At 48.2% G+C, this 19,207-nt stretch overlaps 1 protein-coding gene across 3 annotated transcripts in view; it reads left to right on the forward strand.

The window, feature by feature from the left end:
• Positions 1 to 19,207, forward strand: part of Ninl (ninein like) — a 78,451-nt gene that overhangs the window by 52,165 nt on the left and 7,079 nt on the right. For all 3 annotated transcript variants that reach the window (XM_027421554.2, XM_027421553.2, XM_035446118.1), the window contains 9 exons: positions 2,420 to 2,594; positions 5,685 to 5,795; positions 5,923 to 6,003; positions 8,684 to 8,816; positions 10,664 to 10,770; positions 11,276 to 11,583; positions 13,685 to 14,770; positions 17,742 to 17,846; positions 18,275 to 18,344. In XM_027421554.2, the coding sequence (XP_027277355.1) occupies positions 2,420 to 2,594; positions 5,685 to 5,795; positions 5,923 to 6,003; positions 8,684 to 8,816; positions 10,664 to 10,770; positions 11,276 to 11,583; positions 13,685 to 14,770; positions 17,742 to 17,846; positions 18,275 to 18,344 (2,176 nt within the window). The remainder of the gene's footprint in view (positions 1 to 2,419; positions 2,595 to 5,684; positions 5,796 to 5,922; positions 6,004 to 8,683; positions 8,817 to 10,663; positions 10,771 to 11,275; positions 11,584 to 13,684; positions 14,771 to 17,741; positions 17,847 to 18,274; positions 18,345 to 19,207) is intronic.

The raw sequence follows: 19,207 nt of genomic DNA on the forward strand, positions 1-19,207 counted from the left end.
GTATAAGACTGAAACCAAGTATGGAGACCCACTAAGTGGTGGAATCAAGGCACGTGACCAGTCACCTCTTCCCTTGGCACAGGCCATGTTGGGTTATCACAGAAGGATGTTTCCATAAGAAATGCCATGTTGTATTTCCGTTGTTGTGAGCAGTTGGTGACTGTTGGCTTCCCAACCTCTGAATTCCACAGTTCTCTGGCCCAGGCTAACTCATCTTTACAGGGTTGGCATTTGCTACACTAAGAACCTCTCCTTACTTCCTTGTCTTCTCAGAACTGCTTGTGAAGTCTCTGTTTTCATAGTGAAGCTGTTAAGAGAGTGAAAAGGGCTTTGGGTATGGTCCAAAGTTAGAGTATTTACTTAGGAAAAAAAAATGGCAGATAACTAAGACAGGCTAGTAGTGCAGTCAGTTGAATGTCATTTTTTTCCCTTGATGTACTCAAAGGGTTGACACAGCCATGACACTTTTACTTTACTTCCAAGTGTTGGGTCCAGCGTGTGTGCAGGGCTTGCTGCTAGCTGCCTCATGTGTGACACTGGGACATTAATGGTTTCTCTCCAGATTTCTTCATGCTAGGGCTGTGCGGTACAGTCCTACCCTCAAGGACCACCCTGATGAGATCGATCTGCAGTCCGTAAGGCTAAGGTTTCTTTATTCAGATGAACACCAGCCAAGCACAAGCCAAAGTGTGCCCAGAGCTCGCAAGCTAGCGTGGCCAGAGAGAAGGGCCAGAAAGAAGGGGCTCCCATATGTCTGCCCCCTTAAGAACTCCCCACGGGTCATCCTGTACCCCTCGACCATGACCTGACAGGCGTGGTCAAGTACACCTGTAGTCGGCCTTTAGGAGGCGTGGCTACGATGTCTCCCTACGCCACCCTCTCAGGGTCATGCACCAGCCATTTGCCAGCCCTGAGTTAGTGATGCTCATAGAAGATTCTCCTCTAACATTATGTTCCCAGTTGATTTTGAAAGCAAACTTATTTGGATCCTAGTTTGAGGTACAGAACTGATCTACCTGGGCAGCATGTATAGGGCTTGGGTCTCTCCTAGCCATCTGGGAAGATTTGATGGTGTGTCTTTTGGGGGGGGGTTAAAGGAACATAATCTCTCTGTCTCTGTCTCTGTCTCTCTTTCTGTTTATATACAGGGGTGAATGTCGGGGTGGGATGCATGTGCCTACATGTGGAAATTAGAGGCCAGTTATAGACCACCCATCTTATTGGATGAGACAGGGTCTCTCACTGGCCTGGAACTGCTGATTTGGCTAGGCTGGATCCCAGCCAGCCCTGGAGATCCTCCTGTTTTTGATTTCCTGGAGTTGGGAAATGCACTACTGCGCCTGATTTTTTTTTTTTTGTGGCTCTGGGGAACTGAGGTCCTCATGCTTGCACAGCAAGTGTTTAGCTGACAGAGCTATCTCCCCAGGCCCAGAGGATCATAAACTTTAGAACAGTATTACTATGTGTGAATCTGCTTGAGGGATGTGTGGAAATGCTGAGTGAAGCTCATGCCTGTGGATGTCATCACAGAGTAGTAGGGAATTCTCAGTAGGTTCCTGTAAATAACTTTCATGGTTAGGTTAGAGTTTTATTACTACAGATATAGTGAGGGATATATATTTGTTACAGAAAATTTAGAAGACACAGGTAAAACCAGAAATCTCACTTTTAGAGAGTGTCTTTGCTTCTTTTTTATAAGCTTATCATTACTTAAAAGATGACATTGCAGGGGGTTGAGTAGATGACTCAGTCTACCGATGAACCCACACCTCTTGGGTTTCATCACTGATCCTGCCTAAGGCACCCTGCTGAGGAGCCTTGCTCACCTACAGTTTAGACCTGAAAACCCCATGAGACTGCGCTGGAGTGAAAAGACCAAGCTTGCCCCGACTTTTCCCCACTGCCAGCAGCACTTGCAGAAGATGAGAGTAGAATTAGAGGGAGAAGTGCCCGTACCTATTCCTCTGATCCCTGGGAATTCACTGTCTACAGGTTTTGTGTAGCCTGGTTCCTAGAGAAAGAAGCTAACTTTGATATGCATCTGGCATCCAAGGCCTGTCACCGGGCTGCTGTGGGCCAGGGCTTCTGGGTGTGGTGTGGCACAGTGTGGGTGCAGGAGGTAGAGAGGCAGAGGACATTCAGGATATCTTCCCAGAGAGCTCTGCCTACTTGCTCACCCCAGGGCTCCCAGGGCAGCTTTGAGTGTCCACCACCACCCCAACTCCCTTGTCTGGGTATCACCTCCACCAGCCCATGGGCGAAGGGAACCCATCAATGAGTGTATCGCCAGCATACACAGTTCATCTGCTGAGCAGATTGACAGGGTCCAGCAGAGGGGAAGTTCCAAGGGCAGGTGTCCAGAGAGGCAAAGTGACACTTCCACATGATATGGGACTGTGTATTTTGTGCTATGTTGTAGGCACCTAGAGCAAGAGTACAGGGGAAGGCTGAGCCTCCTGCGATCAGAGGTAGAGATGGAACGGGAGCTGTTCTGGGAGCAAGCCCGCAGGCAGAGAGCTGTACTGGAGCAGGATGTGGGCCGCCTCCAGGCTGAGGAGACCAGTCTCCGAGAGAAACTGACCTTGGCCCTGAAGGTAGGTGGGATGTATCGCTGTTAAAAACCATTAAGGCACATGTTGGCAGATATTTTACTTAGGGTTTCTATTGCTGTGAAGAGACACCATGACCATGGAAACTCTTATAAAACATTTAATTGGGGCTAGCTTAAGTTCAGAGGTTTAGTCAGTTATTGTCATAACGAGAAGCATGGCAGCATGTAGGCAGATGTGGGGCTAGAGAAGGAGCTGAGAATTCTACATCTTGAAATGCAGGTAACAGGAAGTGAACTATCTCACTGGGCATGACTTGGCATATATGATACCTTAAAGCCTGTCTCTGCAGTGACACATTTCCTCCCACAAGGCCACACCTACTCTAACAAGGTCACACCCCCTAGTAGTGCTACTCTCTATGGGCCATGAATTCACATATATGAGTCTGTAGGGGCCATACCCATTCAAACCACCACATTCCACTCCCTGCCCCATAGGCTTGTAGCTGTAACAATGCAAAATGCATTTAGTCTGACTTCAGAAGTCCCCATAGTCTATCACAGTCTCAACAATGTTTAAAAGTTCAAAGTCTCTTCTGAGATTTATGCAAATCTCTTAACTATAATACCCCATAAAACCAAAACACAAAAACAGACCATATACTTCCAACATATAATGGCACAGGATATACATTATCATTCCAAAATGGAAGAAAGGAAAGACAGTGAGGAAATACTAGACCAAAACAAGACCAAATACCAGCTGGGAAAATCCCAAACTCTGTCTCCATGTCCAATGTCAAAGCATTCTTCAGATCTCCAACTCCTTCTATCTTTATTAACTGGTACACACTTCTTTCTCTTAGGCTGGTTCCACTGTCTGTTAGCAGCTTATGTTGGCAGGTGTCTCACAACTCTGGCATCTGCAATATCTTGGGATTTCCAAGGGAATACAGGCTTCAACTTCACAGTTTGACACAATGGTCTCCCTAGGCCTCCATTCAGGGACACCCCTGACACACGCCTGGCCTCAGTGGCTTTCCATAGTCATGGAGGATGAATCCATAGCCCCTTTCTTCTATCTTTGACTCTAAAGCCAGAATCACATGCTGAAGCTGCCTAGGTCTGTTGCTTTCTGGGGCTGGAATGTGGCCTCTTTGTTCAAGTACAACTATCAACTTTCTGTTTTTTGATGGCTTCCTTCATTGCCTAAGCTTGACTCTTCTGGAACTTACTCTGTAGACCAGGCTGGCCTCAAACTCAAAGATCTGCTAACCCCTGCCTTCAGAGTGCTGGGATTAAAGGCATGCAACACCACACCCAGCTCTAAGCTTTTCTTTAGTTCCTTTTTACAAGTTAGAAACTTAGCCAAATGGGATCTTGCCACTTTATAAAGAGGTCACCACTTTATTCCATTTCTTAGTCTGTTTATCTCCATGAACACAGGACTTAATTCCATTCCATTTTCTGGTATTCCTTTTCTCCTCAAATTATACATTTTGTATTTTTACTTGTTCACCTTTCTCCTTTTCATTATAAATCTGTATAAGAGTGACCAGTAATAACCCCACAACAGTCTATACTAGGCTCTTTTGAGATTTCCTTTGTCAACACTTTAGCTTCAGGCAGACTTTTCAGATGAGGGCAAAAGCAGCCACTTTCTTCACCAAAATATCACAAGAACAATCTCTAGGCCACAAACGAAAATTCCTGTCCTCTGAAATCTCTTGAGCCAGGCCTCCATAATTCAAATAAACCTCAGCACCATTGTCTTACATGTTCCTTCTAGTATGGCCCATTAAGCAGCTCTTAAAACATTCCATTGCTTTCCTGACCCAAAGTCCAAATTCCTCCAACAAATGTATGATCAGGCCTGTCACAATACCCCAGTCCTTGGTACTAGCTTCTGTCTTACTTATGATTTTTATTGCTGTAGAGAGACACCATGACCATGGAAACCCTTACAAAAGAAAACATGTGATTAGTGATAGCTTACAGTTTAGAGGTTTAATCCATTGTCATCATGGTGGGAAACATGGCGGCATGAAAGCAGACATGGTGCTGGAGAAGGAACTGAGAGTTCTACATCTTGATCTGCAAGCAACAGGAAGTGAACTGACTCATTGGGTGTGGCTTGAGCATATATGAGCCCATCTCCACAGTGACATACTTCCTCCAATAAGGCCATACCGCCTAATAGTGCTACTCTCTATGGGCCACACATTGACACACATGAGTCTATGGGGGCCATAGCCATTCAGTCCACCATAGCAGAACAGGGTGATGTCATGCTCTCACCCAAAGTAAGAGTTCTTGGCTTTGTTCCATCCTCCTCTGTTCTGAGTCATATGAACTCAAAATCAGAGTGAGTCAGTTACCACAGCCCTCGTGGCTGCATCCCTAGGGTCTAGGAACACCTTTAGACATTTCCTGCCATGGCCTGGGCTCAGAGTCTGGAGCAGACACAGCTTTTAGGGTTTGGGTGAATGTTCATGCCTTGTACCCACCCTGCCTTTGTTTCCCAAAAACTGTCTGAGCTGTTTAGGCAGCCAAGCTCCAGAAGCACTTACCTATGAGCCTTCTTGCTGTTCTCCTCCCAGCTTCTTCTCCTTTCCTAATGCCCAAGGACCTCTGTGATCTCTTTCCCTTCCACCCTGCTTCCTGCAGTCCCTGCCCGTTGTAGGAGTATCTGGATGTAACTGACATCTCCCTAAGTGTGATGGCACTGTCTTGACCCTTCTCAGCACAGTCCTTGTCTACAGACAACCACTCCTGATGTGCTAGACCTCTGAGCCATATTGACACAACTTCAAACCCATCATTTTAAAAACGGCTCAAAAAATGGTGCATTACCAGGCCATTCTTGTGTCACACTTGAGCTTTCTGCACATGAGAGTGGGGGCGGGTAAGAAGGTGGCAAAGGAAAGCAATCACCTTAGAGTTATTGGATGTGTCATAGGAAATTGTGGGTTCCGCCAGCATACGTGGCCTCCTTGTTGCAGAGGCAGCAGGCACCCACATGCCTAAGAAATGCTGCTGGGAACAAGCCTCCAGCATATAAAGAAGTGACACGGGCACTTGTCATTGTCTTTCTCTGTATCCTGTACCCTGTCCATACGCACCTGTCTCCTAGGAAAACAGCCGATTACAGAAGGAGATCATAGAAGTTGTGGAAAAGCTTTCAGATTCAGAGAAGCTGGTCCTGCGTCTGCAGAGTGACCTCCAGTTTGTGTTGAAGGACAAGGTGAGCGTTTTTTGCTATTCTAGGTTTTCAGAGCAGTGCCTGTGGGTGGTGGGTCCTAGTCAGGGCACCACTGCTTGTCTTCCCAGGAACCCTGATATGCTGATGTATATATATTTCTCACTTTCAGCTAGAACCTCAGAATGTGGAACTCTTGGCCCAAGAAGAGAAGTTCACAGCCATCCTGAAAGAATATGAGCTCAAGTGCAGGGTGGGTGCCTTTCTGAGTCTGCTTGGCCATCTTGAGCATCCCTGAGTCCTGCTCCTACAGCCTGCCCTGCAGCAGTGACAGGAAGGGAGGACCACCTACACAGGGCCAGCGTTATGGGTTCTCAGAACTCCCTGGCTCTGGCCCCGGAGGCCATGTGAGGCCTCATTTCTCTCCCCTCCTTGGTCTACATGTGTAGGGTGGCCCACAAGTGATGGCAGGAGCACCTTTTCCAGCAAGAACTTTTTGTTCAGGCTGAGCTCAACCATGCATGGGCATTGCTTAGTTGTGCAACAGATATCTCAGTGACTAGTCAAATCCCAGGACAGAAGGTGTCCCTGCTGTACTCCCAGGATGAATCTTCTTAAAGAAATTTCAGTGTAAGAAGAACAGAAAGGAAAATCAGAGTTGACACGGTCTATTACTAATGATACAGAAAAGATCTTTGATTTATAAAGTTACCTATCACAAGTCCTTATTAGTCAGCTTTTGGTTCGGCTTAATTTACCAAAAGTTAACTTATGTAAAACTTACTAGAAACGTTATTTACAAAGAGAGAGTGTGTGGTTAAAAACTCCTGCCCTTGAACCTGGATGTACAGTAGTGTACTAGCTCAGCTGATGCAGGAAGATTGCTTGCACCCAGGAGCTAAAGTTCAGTCTTAAGCCAAACACATGCTTATAATCCCAGTGCTTGGGAGGTAGAGGCAGGCATAGTAGGAGTTCAGGGTCATTCATCTTTGACTACATAGCCAGTTAGAAGTGCACTTGAGCTACCTGAGACCTTGTCTCCAAAAAAACAATCCCCTCCCCCCCAATAAAAAAAAACACAACAAAAATATGGGGCAGCCTGGGCAATGTTGCAAGACCTGTCTCAAAAACAAACAACAAGATCATAAGAGCCCACAGGCCTGTTTGCTCCTTTATATCATAAGCATCAAGGAGAGTAAAACAGTAGCTGCTGTTCAGTATTAGGAAATGAGAAGCATGTCATGACTAGAATTTTGCATAGTCTTAGAAATCACCTTCATAGACAAACCCTTCATAGGCAACGTTGCCAAGTGACCAAGGATTGAGTAGTGTAGGTGCTCGGTTAATGGGCACTTAAAGCTACATGAGGTTATAGTTCGTTAGAGGACCGCCATACATAGCATGCCTTAGTACTGGGTCTGGCCTGCAAAGCCAAAATAAAACAAACCCACTCAATAATAACCACCACTGACAGAGACAGGAAAGCTAAGGAGGTCAGGAGAGTTTATCATTCAGCCATTTATCTTTCTCATGTTTGTTTATACTACAATAATAAAAATATGATGAATGATAATTTATATAGCTACTTGAATATGTTACTGAAGGATGTGGCTGAAGCAGACAGCTGGTTGTAGTTGCATCTGACTCTTTACAGTTCCATTGACTGTAAGGCTTTGCTCTGAGTCTGTTCATACTGAAAATCTGTAACTCTTTCTGGGGATACCATTATAGGCATTGTTATGACACTGAGAGCTACAAAATAGTTTTTACATGACATGAAAATTGATTCCCACATTGCAGAAGGCTGTAAAGTATTAGACAGAAAACAAATTCAGAAATGGAACTGCTACTGTTTTAAATGTGTCCTCGGTTCCTCTTCCTGTGATGTATCTTGAGTTTCCACTAGTTGGAGTATCCTACAAGTTGAGTAAAAGAATGTCCTGGGAAAACATGTGGCCTTGCTTTTAGGGCCCTCTGGTTGGAGCAGTCCCAGAACTGGAGATGTGAGCCTATAGTCAGGACTGATTGTTGTCATACATCCCAAGATTGTGCAGGATCCAAGGCCTCCCAGGGAAGTGTGCTAAAAGCTTCTTTTCCTTTCCTTTTGACAAACAAGTGTCTGAGCCTGCTCACCCAGACATACGTCATTAAAGTGCCAGCAAGGTGGTGCTTGTCACAAAGGCAGACTCTTCATCCTCACCAAAGGGTGTCTCTCCCAGTTCAGTTTCCTGTTGCCCAGCAGCCTCTACCCATCAGGCTTCCACTTCCCAGATGTTATTCTTTCTCTCTGCTAAGTGCATCACAGCTCTGTAGCATTTAATCTAAAACAAATGGCCTAACAGTTCCACCTCAGCTGAGAGGAGAGCAAACACATATCCGACATGTTCCAAGATGTTGATCCCATGCATGTGCCATGCCACCATTCTGGTGGTAAGTAGCACCTGTTGAGAATTTTCCTGTTTTCTTCACAGCCTCAACATTTCCCCCCTTGAACCACTTTTATACATCCAGTGATGTAAGCATGCAAAAGTTGTACAGCATTGGTGGTGCACACCTTTAATCCCAGTACTCGGTAGGCAGAGGCAGGTGGATCTCTGAGTTTGAGGCCACCCTGGTCTACAGAGTTACTTCCAGGACAGCTAGGCCTGTTACACAGAAAAACCCTGTCTCGAAAAACCACACACACACACACACACACACACACACACAGGCACAAGAAAGTCAAGAAATGGTTTTCGAAGTTCTGCTAGGACCTTTAGGTAGTAATCTCAAATCCAGGTTTAGTGTTCCATGCTGGAAGCCCAGAATCTGTACCTGCCTGTGTGTCTAGCCTGTAGTGGACACTCACTGTGGATGGGGCTAGCCTTGGGTTTGGCCTCCTAAGTCCGAGTGGCTGCAGCAGCTGGAGCAGTTATCTGGCTTTGCCTACACAGGACCTACAGGACCGCAATGATGAATTGCAAACAGAGCTAGAAGGCCTGCGGATGCGGCTTCCCAGGAGTCGACAGAGCCCCTCAGGGACCCCAGGCACCCATAGAAGGCGGCTCCCTGGACGTGGCCCCGCAGGTAGGAGCTCAGTGCTGAGGGTAAGTTGAGAGTGGAGTTCTGGGATCTGACCACAAGGCTGCACTTTAACTTGGCACTACAGTGGCCAGAGATGAGAGAGTGGAAGATTGTAGAAATCACAGAAGTTATAATTACCTGACCCTGGAGGATACAGGTTTGTGCTAGGGGCCTGTTTCCATGAGGGATCCTATGAGATCACAGGCAACCTTATGATAGTACTAGATTTGGAAGGTCACTGGCATGGAGGGTCAAATAGCAAGGTGGCTAATAGGGGGAGGGAGTCCTGGCTGCTGGTTCAGTTGAAACCACACTAGAGGATCTCCTCCTGCTCTTGGGCAGTGGGTCAAGACACGGGCCCATGTTAAAGTGTTCTTGGTTTTTTCTAGAGGCCGGGGCATGTTAAGGAGGTGTCACAATCCTTGTGGAAGACAGTGTGTACTTTGCTGGTCTCTGCCCTCCCAGTGGTTGTACCAGGCTGTCACCATGTAGTCAGTCCAGCTCTGCTTCCTTCAGCAGCATCATGGGACACCCATGGCCCCTATCTCTGTGCTGCCCATGGGTCCAACCGTCCTGACGACCCCTACGCAGTTCCATTGTGGCAATCCATGCACCTCAGCATTGTTCTCCAATCCAGAGAGCTCATGAGTCTCCATGTGCCCAATATCTATTTATGTTGGAAAACAGAAAAAAAAATATACCCCAAAGAGATATTCTTGTGTCCTCTAAGAGGAACTTAAAGACATTACCTGTGTGGGGCATGAATGGCTGCCAGAATCCCTGGGGAATCTCCATAAGAAGTAGAGAGTGGCCTTGGCACACCCTATGGGGGCTAGGATAGAGGAAGAAGGTACGGGATGTGGTCACCTGTGCTGTTCAGCTAGAAACCCAGCCTAGCCAGATAGTAAAACATGGTGGTTGCCCCTCTGGTGTCTCAGGAACCTGAGTTGCACAGAGCATGTGGCCCTGGTCAGGAGTGTGGGGATAGACCACTGTGGAGCTATTCACATTTCCCTCTGCACCCACCAGAGCCTTCACACACAAGGAATTCCAATGCTGAACCATGTCAGTGTGTGATATAAAAACACATCACACAGAGTCACCAAGGACACACAAGACAAAGACTGAGTATGTGAGCTGGTGCATGCATTTGAACATGTTCAAGAATGGAGACTTGGGCATGAAGCTCTACACAGTAGGGAGGTTGTGGAGCTGTCACCATTCTGCCTTCTCTTCTCACTTGCTCTGTTCTCCTGGCATCATCAGGAGCCAGATTTCAAATGCAGTGAATACACCATCTGCCAAGCTCCTTTCAGAGTTAAAGGGCCTGGTGAATTTAGAGGGAGCCTCCTGCTTCTCTCTTAGTAACCAATGATATGGTGGAGACTTGAACCTTGCTGGAGAGATCGTTTGGAGGTTAAGAGCACCTGGGTTCAGTTCCTAGCAATCACACGGTAGCCCACAACCATCTGTAAGTCATGATCCAGAGTCCCTGACATTGATCTCCGGCCTCCATGGGCACTGCACACACAAGGTACATAGACATGTATGCAAAACACACATACTCATAATATATAGATAAATCCTTTTTGAAAAAGACTTGAACCCCTGAGTTCTTTGTTGTGTCAGTTTGCAAAACAGTGTGACCTTTCCTTCTGTCCCCAGAGTCCTCAACCACGGTGCACCTAGAGGGCAGAGTGACCCTTACTACCAGCCCCATGTTCTTTATACAGTGCAGGCGGAGGACAGAGACTGTCTTGCCAGACCTGCGCTCACATGTTACACGCGCAAGGGTCAAGAAGGCACTGGAGCCATCCTTGACATGTCATAGAGTGTCCTCCTCTTTACAGGCAATCTGTTCGTGGGTGACTCTACTCCAGTGAGTTTGGAGACAGAGATCATGGTGGAGCAGATGAAGGAGCATTACCAAGAACTCAGGATGCAGCTGGAAACCAAGGTCAGGGGATTTGGGACCTCAGGCTGCAAAGCCATGCATCCAGTGCCTCAGACTGCTTAGCAACACAGGTCATTCTGCTCTTCTATTGGATCCCTGTGTCCCCTGGTAGATATGCTGGAAGTGTTTCACATGGCTTTGCCTGTATATTTGGATTATTCCCTTCCCCCGGGGCTTCCAGGCTGTGGAGTGCTACCCCACTGGTTTTGTGAAGGCTCCTTTGCTATCACACCCTTTAGCTTATGGTATTTGCCAGGTGCTTGGCCAGTCTTGATCCCAAGCCTCCTGAGCTCACCCCCTGGATGTACCTCAGAGTTACTGTGAAGGGGTGCATAGGCACACTGCATACTTTGGTATCACTATCCTGTCACCCCTTTTCTGGGACCTGGTCCGGTCTGGGCCATCAGCTCTTTTCAGCATCCCGCCCGATACCCTCCTGTTCATGTGTTACGCTGCTTGTCAGGTTGTTGCTAGAACTTTCTAATTAGCACTGCACATCTTTCTTTAGGTAAATTACTATGAAAAGGAAATTGAGGTCATGAAGAGAAACTTTGAGAAAGATAAAAAGGAGATGGAGCAGGCATTCCAGCTTGAGGTCAGCATGCTGGAGGGCCAGAAGGCAGATCTAGAGGCCCTGTATGCCAAGTCACAGGAGGTCATCCTGGGCCTAAAGGAGCAGCTGCAGGATGCAGCACGAATCCCTGAGCCTGCACCAGCCAGCCTGGCTCACTGCTGTGCACAGGCACTGTGCACTCTGGCCCAGCGGCTAGAAGTAGAGATGCATCTGCGACACCAGGACCAGCTGCAGCAGATAAGGTTTGGGATGGGTTTTTGTTCAGGGTTGCTCACCAAGAACCAAAACTTGACCATAGGCTTATGTAAACTGGTCAGGATCCAGTGCCTGGTTACAGGCAAGTTTCCTTCTGACAAGGGCCCAGAGAACACATTTTTATGTAAGGACTTCACTTTCAATCCACCTTGGGTCATGGAGCAGTTTGCTGTGTGGTGTTTGGACTGTTTTTTTTTTTTTTTCCTCCTTCTCACAGGCCTGGTAGCAAGATAATGTATTCCCCATCACTAAATAAATATTAAGGAGTCCAGAGGGTAGGTGTATTAGTCAGGGTTCTCTAAAGGAACCAAAGTGATGGAAGGGTAAAGCACACACACACATACAAAGAGAGAAAGACAGGAAGAGAGAGAGATTAAAAGTGGATTTATTAGAGTGGCTTACAGGCTGTGGTTTGGCTAGTCCAACAATGGCTTTCTCTCAGCAGAAAGGCCAACATTCCAGTAGTTCAGTCCATGAGGCTGAATACCTCAGCTGGTCTGTGGTGGAACCCTGAAGAAGTAGGGTCTAATACCAGTGAAGGAATGCCTCAGCAACAGGGTGGGTAACTTTGCCAGTGAGTGTGAGGGCAAGCAGGCAAAAAGCAAAAACTTCCTTCTTCCATGTCCTTTTATGTGGGCTGCCACCAGAAGCTGTGGCCCAGATTTAGGGTGGGCCTTCTCTCCCGAAATGATCCAATCAAGTAAATCCCTCACACATGTACCCAGTTGCTTCAGTTTTAGTTGATTCCAAATGTAGCAAAGTTGACAACCAATATTAGCCATCACAACAGTAGAGGAAGAAAAATCCAGAAGCCCCTCTAAATAGACAGTTTATTTGGGTTAGTGAGAAAAGTCTTGGAAAGCTAAAATATTTGTACCAAGGAAGGAAAGGATCACCTGGAAAACCTGAATGTGGTGCATTTCATTGTGCCAGTTACTTGAGAAATGTCACCTGCCCTCTATTCCTTAAGGCCAACTTGGTAGAGTCAGTACTTAGTTACTAGGGACACATAGCCAGTGGAGGTTGTCACCCCCACAAAGAAAATGGCCCATCCTGCTTCCTGGCCTGGCCACCCTCATGTTGGGAGCCAGAGCCTCCCGCTGGCTAGACTGAGCAGATGGTTCAGTTGGATGTTATCTTGAGGCTGGTTGGGTCCGTATGTTGACAATGAAGGGTTGCATTCCTGTCATGTTGAAAGCTGCAGCTCAAGTGGCTGTCATGGCATCAGTTCCTTTGAAGTGGGCTCTCTACTTGGTGGGAGAGGATTGAGAGTAGCCAGAAAACATAGGATGTGAAGGGGAGAGAATCAGAGCCCCCTCTCCCTCCCTTGGGGGTGACAGCAGCAGAGACACTTGGGGCCATTGGAGATCTCAGGGAACTGACTGCTGCAGTCTTTAATGGCAGAAGCAGTCATCTTCAAGTCATGTGCTCTCTCCAAACCCTACGCTGTGTCCTCTTCAACATGAGGATTGTGTTAAATGACTGGAACAAAGCTGCTTTGGGGCCTGAAGGCCTGGGCTCGGGAGCCCTTTTTCTTGCAACACCCAGGATGTGCCAGGCCAAAGTATACAGCATGCCTCACTACACCGGGTTTTTCGATCTAGCCCTTACCTCACTCCCACATCCTCTCCACTCTCTCCGGGCTCATGAGACACCAGGCCAAACTGCTTCTAGGGTTTTCAAGGGCATTTTTGAGTATGGGTCAATTTTACCTGTCTCACTACCATCTGAGACCGGTGCTGCCCAGGAGCGCTCAGTGGGACCAGCGCTGCCCAGGATCTCAGTGCAAGGCCTCCAGCCACACTTGACTAAGCACTTGCAGTGTGGCCAAGGACAGGAATTTTAATAATTCTACCTGATAGTAACCCTTTATTATCTTCAAGCTGTCAGATATGGTGAATGATTCTGTGCTGCCTTCTGTGGACTCCACAGCGGACTCCCTGGGAGAAACGGGGCATCCTGACACAAAGGAGGCTACAGAAAGGAAGGAGGCAATGGTGCTTAGGGTGGGATGGCCCTTTCTCCCATGAGTGGAAGGGCCTGGGACTCAGCTGGCAGGACCCACAGTGTATGACTATGTTTCTGCAGGAGAGAGGCAGAAGAAGAGCTGAACCAGAAGTTGTCATGGCTGGAAGCCCAGCACGCTGCCTGCTGCGAGAGTCTGTCCCTGCAGCATCAGTGTGAGAAGGACCAGCTGCTGCAGACACACCTGCAGCGAGTAAAGGACCTGGCTGCTCAGCTTGACCTGGAGAAGGGGTGGAGGGAGGAGAGGGAACAGGAGGTCCTGGCACACTGTCGGAGGCAGCAGTTGAAGCTGCAGGCTGTGATGAGTGAAGAGCAGGCTCGGATCTGCAGGTCATTCACCCTGGAGAAGGAGAAGCTGGAACAAACCTACAGGGAGCAGGTGGAGGGACTTGTCCAGGAGGCAGATGAACTGCGTGCTCTCCTGAAGAATGGAACCACTGTGGTGAGTGACCAGCAGGAGAGGATACCCAGCTCCATGACCCTGGGTCCAGACAGCAGGCAGCAGCCACCTGCCCAGCAAGCTGTCAGCCCTGATGGAAGGACCAGGGCACCAGCAGAAGAATGTCCTGGCCAAGGGAGAGCTAAGGGGACTGATCTTCCTGGCCAGCCTTGTAGTATAGTTGCCATGCCAAGCCCACCCCCTACCCTAGTGCCCAGAAGGTCCTTGGAGAGCCTGGGTGTCAGAGACAATCATCAGTGTCCACTCAGTGCTGAGGAGGGAGCTGTCCCAAAGGAGCCAGAGCCTCCTGCCAGGGCCCTAATAGGCCAGGGCCAGAAGCTGCCCTTGCCCACTCAGCCCCAGATGTCGGAACCATGGTTGGGCCCAGCTGCTTTGGACAGGAAGCCAGCTCCTGTTGGGGTTCAGGGACAGGCTTCAGAGAGGCCAACTGGGAATGCTGAGGGCGTCCAAGAGACTTGGCTCCAGTACAGGGAAGAAACTTCCAGGATGAGGCCCTCACCGCCCTGCTCGGAGCTCTCAGATTCACAAGAGGCCAAGTTCAAGCACCTTGCCGCTCCGGGGGAGACAGAGGCCAAAGTGCCATTAGTGATGTCAGAGCGTGAGATGAACGACGTGAAGACCAAACTTCTACAGCTAGAAGACGTTGTCCGCGCTCTTGAAAAAGAAGCGGATACCAGAGAGAATTACAGGTTGGTCACTCTGAGTCATTAAATGCATACGAGCCCCTCAGACTTGTCCCTTGTGACCACTGTATAGTCCCCCCAATTTGGCTTGACTGCCAATGTGGCTGTGTAATTCCTATTACTTGTGCAGAAATCACAAGCCCATCCCTGGCTCCTGGCTTCCCTGATCCCTGGGTGCCAGCAAGTGGGCCAAGAGAGGAAGGGTAGACCTTTCTGAGACAGCTCAGCTGGCTCTGGTGTCCCCACCTCTCACCTCATGAGGACTATGTTTGGGAGGCTTCATGTAACTTGTGGGTCATCTGTGAACCTGCTTCCCTCTGAGTTTAAGAGAAGCAGAGCTATGGGACTGCAGTAGGCCTTGGTGCCAGACTCTGTGATGAAAGTGAGTCAACAGATTGTTATGCTTGTTGGTGGGCAGCAACCAGTGAGGCCTTCTGGGGGATGGACCCCTGGGCTGCAGTGCTTGGGCTGTCCTGAGCACTGTTGGGGGTTCGGGGGACTCATGGCTATAGAGCTGGACATATTGCTGTAGCTGATCTTGTTGGAATACCCTCCGTGGGAAGGAGGCTGGGATTTTAGTCTGTTGGCCAGATGATCAGAAGATGAGATGTGGATGGGTACCAATTCTGTTACAGATGGAAAGGCTTACCTAAGCTATAGGCCATGGCTACCAGAGCCTTCTGGCTCCTTCTCTGGTAGTGGAGAAGTTTGCAGGCACATGGTGGTGTACCATATATGCCTTTCTTTACTCCCAATAGCCCTCATTCAGCACATTGATGAGGTATCTGCTCCTGTACAGACAGACTATAGGTCAATACAGGAAGCTCAGGATGGTGACATTCAGTGTGTCACAGGATTGTGTGTGGTCACATTTGGATGACAGGACCATTTCCACAGTGTAAGAAAGCAAACATGGCTTCCTTTCAGCAGGAAACACCATCTTCCAAGATTCTCCAAAATAAAAACCCAGTGGGAAGAGGAGAGGCACCAGTAGATGTCCTCTAGGCCTTTAGCAAACATGCAGTTGTTCCTTTGACCACATATATAAGAATCTATGAGAAGGGCAATACTATAGATAGATATTCAAGGTACTGCTCAAAAAGGAATAGCCCATACATGTTAGCATGGCTGAGCAGGAAAGGTGTGCAGTGTTACCCAGCATGCTGCTGGCATTGCTGTAAGCACACAAGTTAAGAGTAAGAGCCTCGTCGAGAGCATTAATGTGCACTTTGAGCATATTGCTTGCCCTGTAAGAGCTGAAAGAACTTGCTGAGTGGAGGAGAGTGGTCAGAAAAAGGAGAACACCAAAGGGAAAGGGACCTGGGTTCAGCTGCAGGGCCAGTCTGCTCCACCTGAGAAGCTCTCTTTGTGGAAATGAAAGGAGTCTGAGCTGCTGGAGCCCAGCCCCTGTGAATTCATGGTTCGGGAGGGGGAGACATGAGGGTGGCCCATATATGCTTTCCTTTAGCCCCATCAGCCCCCGGTTCAGCACACTGCTCCTGTCTACAGAGGCAGACTGTAGGTCATCACAGGGGGTCTGGCCCACTGGCACACAGCAGGCCACTGAGCCATGTCTCCAGTCCCATTTGTCATTTTTATTACCTGACGTTCTCCTATGCAGAATTATTGGAAGAGAAAGAGATGGGGGAGAAGAAGGAGAGGGAGAAGGGTGCCAGCCTAGATAGTAAAAAAGAATTTTCTTAATAAAATTGAAATTGGGCGATGGTAGCTTGCACACCTTTAATCCCAGTGCTTGGGAGGCAGAGGCAGGCGGATCTCTAAATTTGAGGCCAGCATGGTCTATGGAATGAGTTCCAGGACAGCCAGGGCTACACAGAGAAACCTTGTCTTGAAAAACATTAGATAGATAGATAGATAGATAGATAGATAGATAGATAGATAGATACTGAAATGTATTTCTCCCTTAATTCTTTAAAGCCGAGAACAAAACAAACCCCAGACATTTTTGATGGGCTAGAAGCCCAGCACCCTCCAGAACTACCCACATTGTTCCCAAAGGCTCTTCACTTATGCTATGTCTCTAGCTGTTTCTCCACACCTTTGCTTCCTAAGCAGGTGTCTGAGTGGTCTGCAGTATTGTCCTCAGCACCCTGACTTTGGATAATTCTAGTGTCTTAAGTTCCTGGGGGATCCCATTATGGATCAGTTTGTTGTTTCTGCAGTCATTCCTGGTGGCCTTTTCACATGTCCCTTAGTCTCTGTGTGTTCATATTTACTTGAGATTAAAGGAATCTTTTTTTTTTTAAGATTTTTTATTTGAATTAGAAACAAGATTGATTTACATGACAATCCCAGTTCCCTTCTCCCTCCTGTCCTTCCCTACCACCCCCCAACTAAAACCCTACCTATCACATTTCCTTTCTTCTGAGATTAAAGGAATCTTGAGAGCCTCGGTAGAGGGTGCTTTTCTGTTTTGCCTTTGCAGAGAAGTGGGACACCGCTCACCTGGGATGATGGCCTGGGCTCCCTTCTATGCCCCAGCTGTGGGGGTGCCCACAGGGTAGCTTCTCTGCCCTGCAGGTTGTGATGCTAAAACAGATACGATGCTCTGGGCCAGCCCAGCTTTGTGAGGCATGCTGCTTGCTCATAGCAATAGCTTACTCATGGCTTCAGGTCAGCCTCCAGTTTTTGGTTTGGTTTGGGGCCCTTGGAGTATGGCCTCTGTGAAGATAGCATACACTACATGTGACTTGGCTCTTCACAGGCTCTAGGTGTTGGCAGAGTCCGGGTGCCAAGTGCATGCAGGAGTTGTGGGTGTGGTTCAAAGGGCCCGGCCTTTGGGGAGCACACACCAGAGCTTGCTGCCCTGGAGACAGGGAATACCTTGTGCTTGTGTCCTCCAGAGAGGGGATGCAGCCTGCACAGTTTTCAGCACTCCCTGCTAGGAGCTGCCTGTGAGGCTGTGTCCAGCTTTCCCCTTCCAGGCCTCAACTGGCTTCTTCAACTTTGACCACAGGACTAAGTTTCAGAGGCTTTCTGAAGAAAACTTTGTGTTGAAAAGTGACCTGGGGAGGATTCAACTGGAACTAGAAACTTCAGTGAGCAGAAATGAAACACAGAGGTAAGGTGGGCCTCACGGTTCCCTAGCCCTGCGTACTGCAGCCTGTTGGTACTGAGGAGTGAACTTAGGAGGGGCAGGACAGTGGGGAACTGTGAGCAGATGTGCAGGCTTGGGGACTCCAGCAGCCCCTAGATTCCTGTAGCCTTGGAGCTCACACAGAGGTCTATTGTGTGTACAAGCTGCCACTTGACTGGCCTCCCACCACAGTTCAGAACATGGCATGTGTCAACCCTGCAGAAATGTTCCACATAGCACTTGAGGGCTGGGCTGCCAGTGTCTGGAGGGGAGCAGAAGTTCGCACAGCCTGGCGATGGCCCACTGTGCTTTTCTCCAGCTTTACTACCGGCATCTTCAAGTCAGTGAGTCGGAGCTGGGGACTGGCTGAGCCCAGGCTATGAAGTGATGTTTTTAATCTGCTTCTTCAACAGGCAGGAAATTGAGGTTTTAAAGAGAGACAAGGAACAGGCCTGCTTTGACCTGGAAGAGCTCGGCACACAGGTTGGGTACTGACTGGCATGAGTGCCAGCTCCCTTTCTTAGTGTCTCCAAGTAATTTCTCTCTAGTGAAAGGGGAATAGAGAATTTTTTTCCCAATGAGATCCAGTTGCAGCCAGGTCTCTGGTGAAGACCCAAAGGCCCCTCCGTAGGTTGGCAGCTATCCCAACTGTTAGCAGTTATGTGTGCCATCCAGCCTCCTTCAGTCTCCACATGGTAGTCTCTCCGGGGGTATTTGTGTTCTCACCTCTCACATGGACTCCAGTGTCACCTCAGTTATTCTTTAAAGTGCTTCTCTCAGTGGGGCTGGACGAGGCACCCCTCCAACATCTGGGGCAACTCTGTCTCCCCTGCCGGGCCCACCCTCTCTCCCAGAAGGGCCTCATTGTAAAAAATTAAAAAGTAAAAATAAAGTGCTTCTCTCCAAGTCTAGTCAACACTCAGGGTACTATGTCTAGGAGTTCAAGATTTGTATTTTGGGGAGGACATGCCTCAGCCCTTAACATAGCCAACGTATGATATTGACAGATTCTTAGAGCATATTTATATCCCTAGTTTCCATACCTGTCCTCATTGCTCATGCATTGGATCCTGCATAATTGTATCAGCTGGGTAGACTCCTATATTCTTTGCAGACCTGTGATTGGTGTTTCTATTAGGGAATCCCTGTTACCATTTAGTTGCCATGCCAACTTTCCCACATGGCAACCCCAGTCTTCCCTCCCCTCCAGAAAGGTCATTTCAAAGTGTAAATGGAACTGTTATGTGTTGTTTTTACTCTTTTGGCTCTTTTTGGGGGGGCCCACCACTCAGCTCCCAAATAAATCACACCCAGAAGCTTATTATTACTTATGAATGTCCAGCCTT

Source organism: Cricetulus griseus, chromosome 6 (genome assembly GCF_003668045.3).
Source record: "Cricetulus griseus strain 17A/GY chromosome 6, alternate assembly CriGri-PICRH-1.0, whole genome shotgun sequence".
Classification (NCBI taxonomy): domain Eukaryota; kingdom Metazoa; phylum Chordata; class Mammalia; order Rodentia; family Cricetidae; genus Cricetulus; species Cricetulus griseus.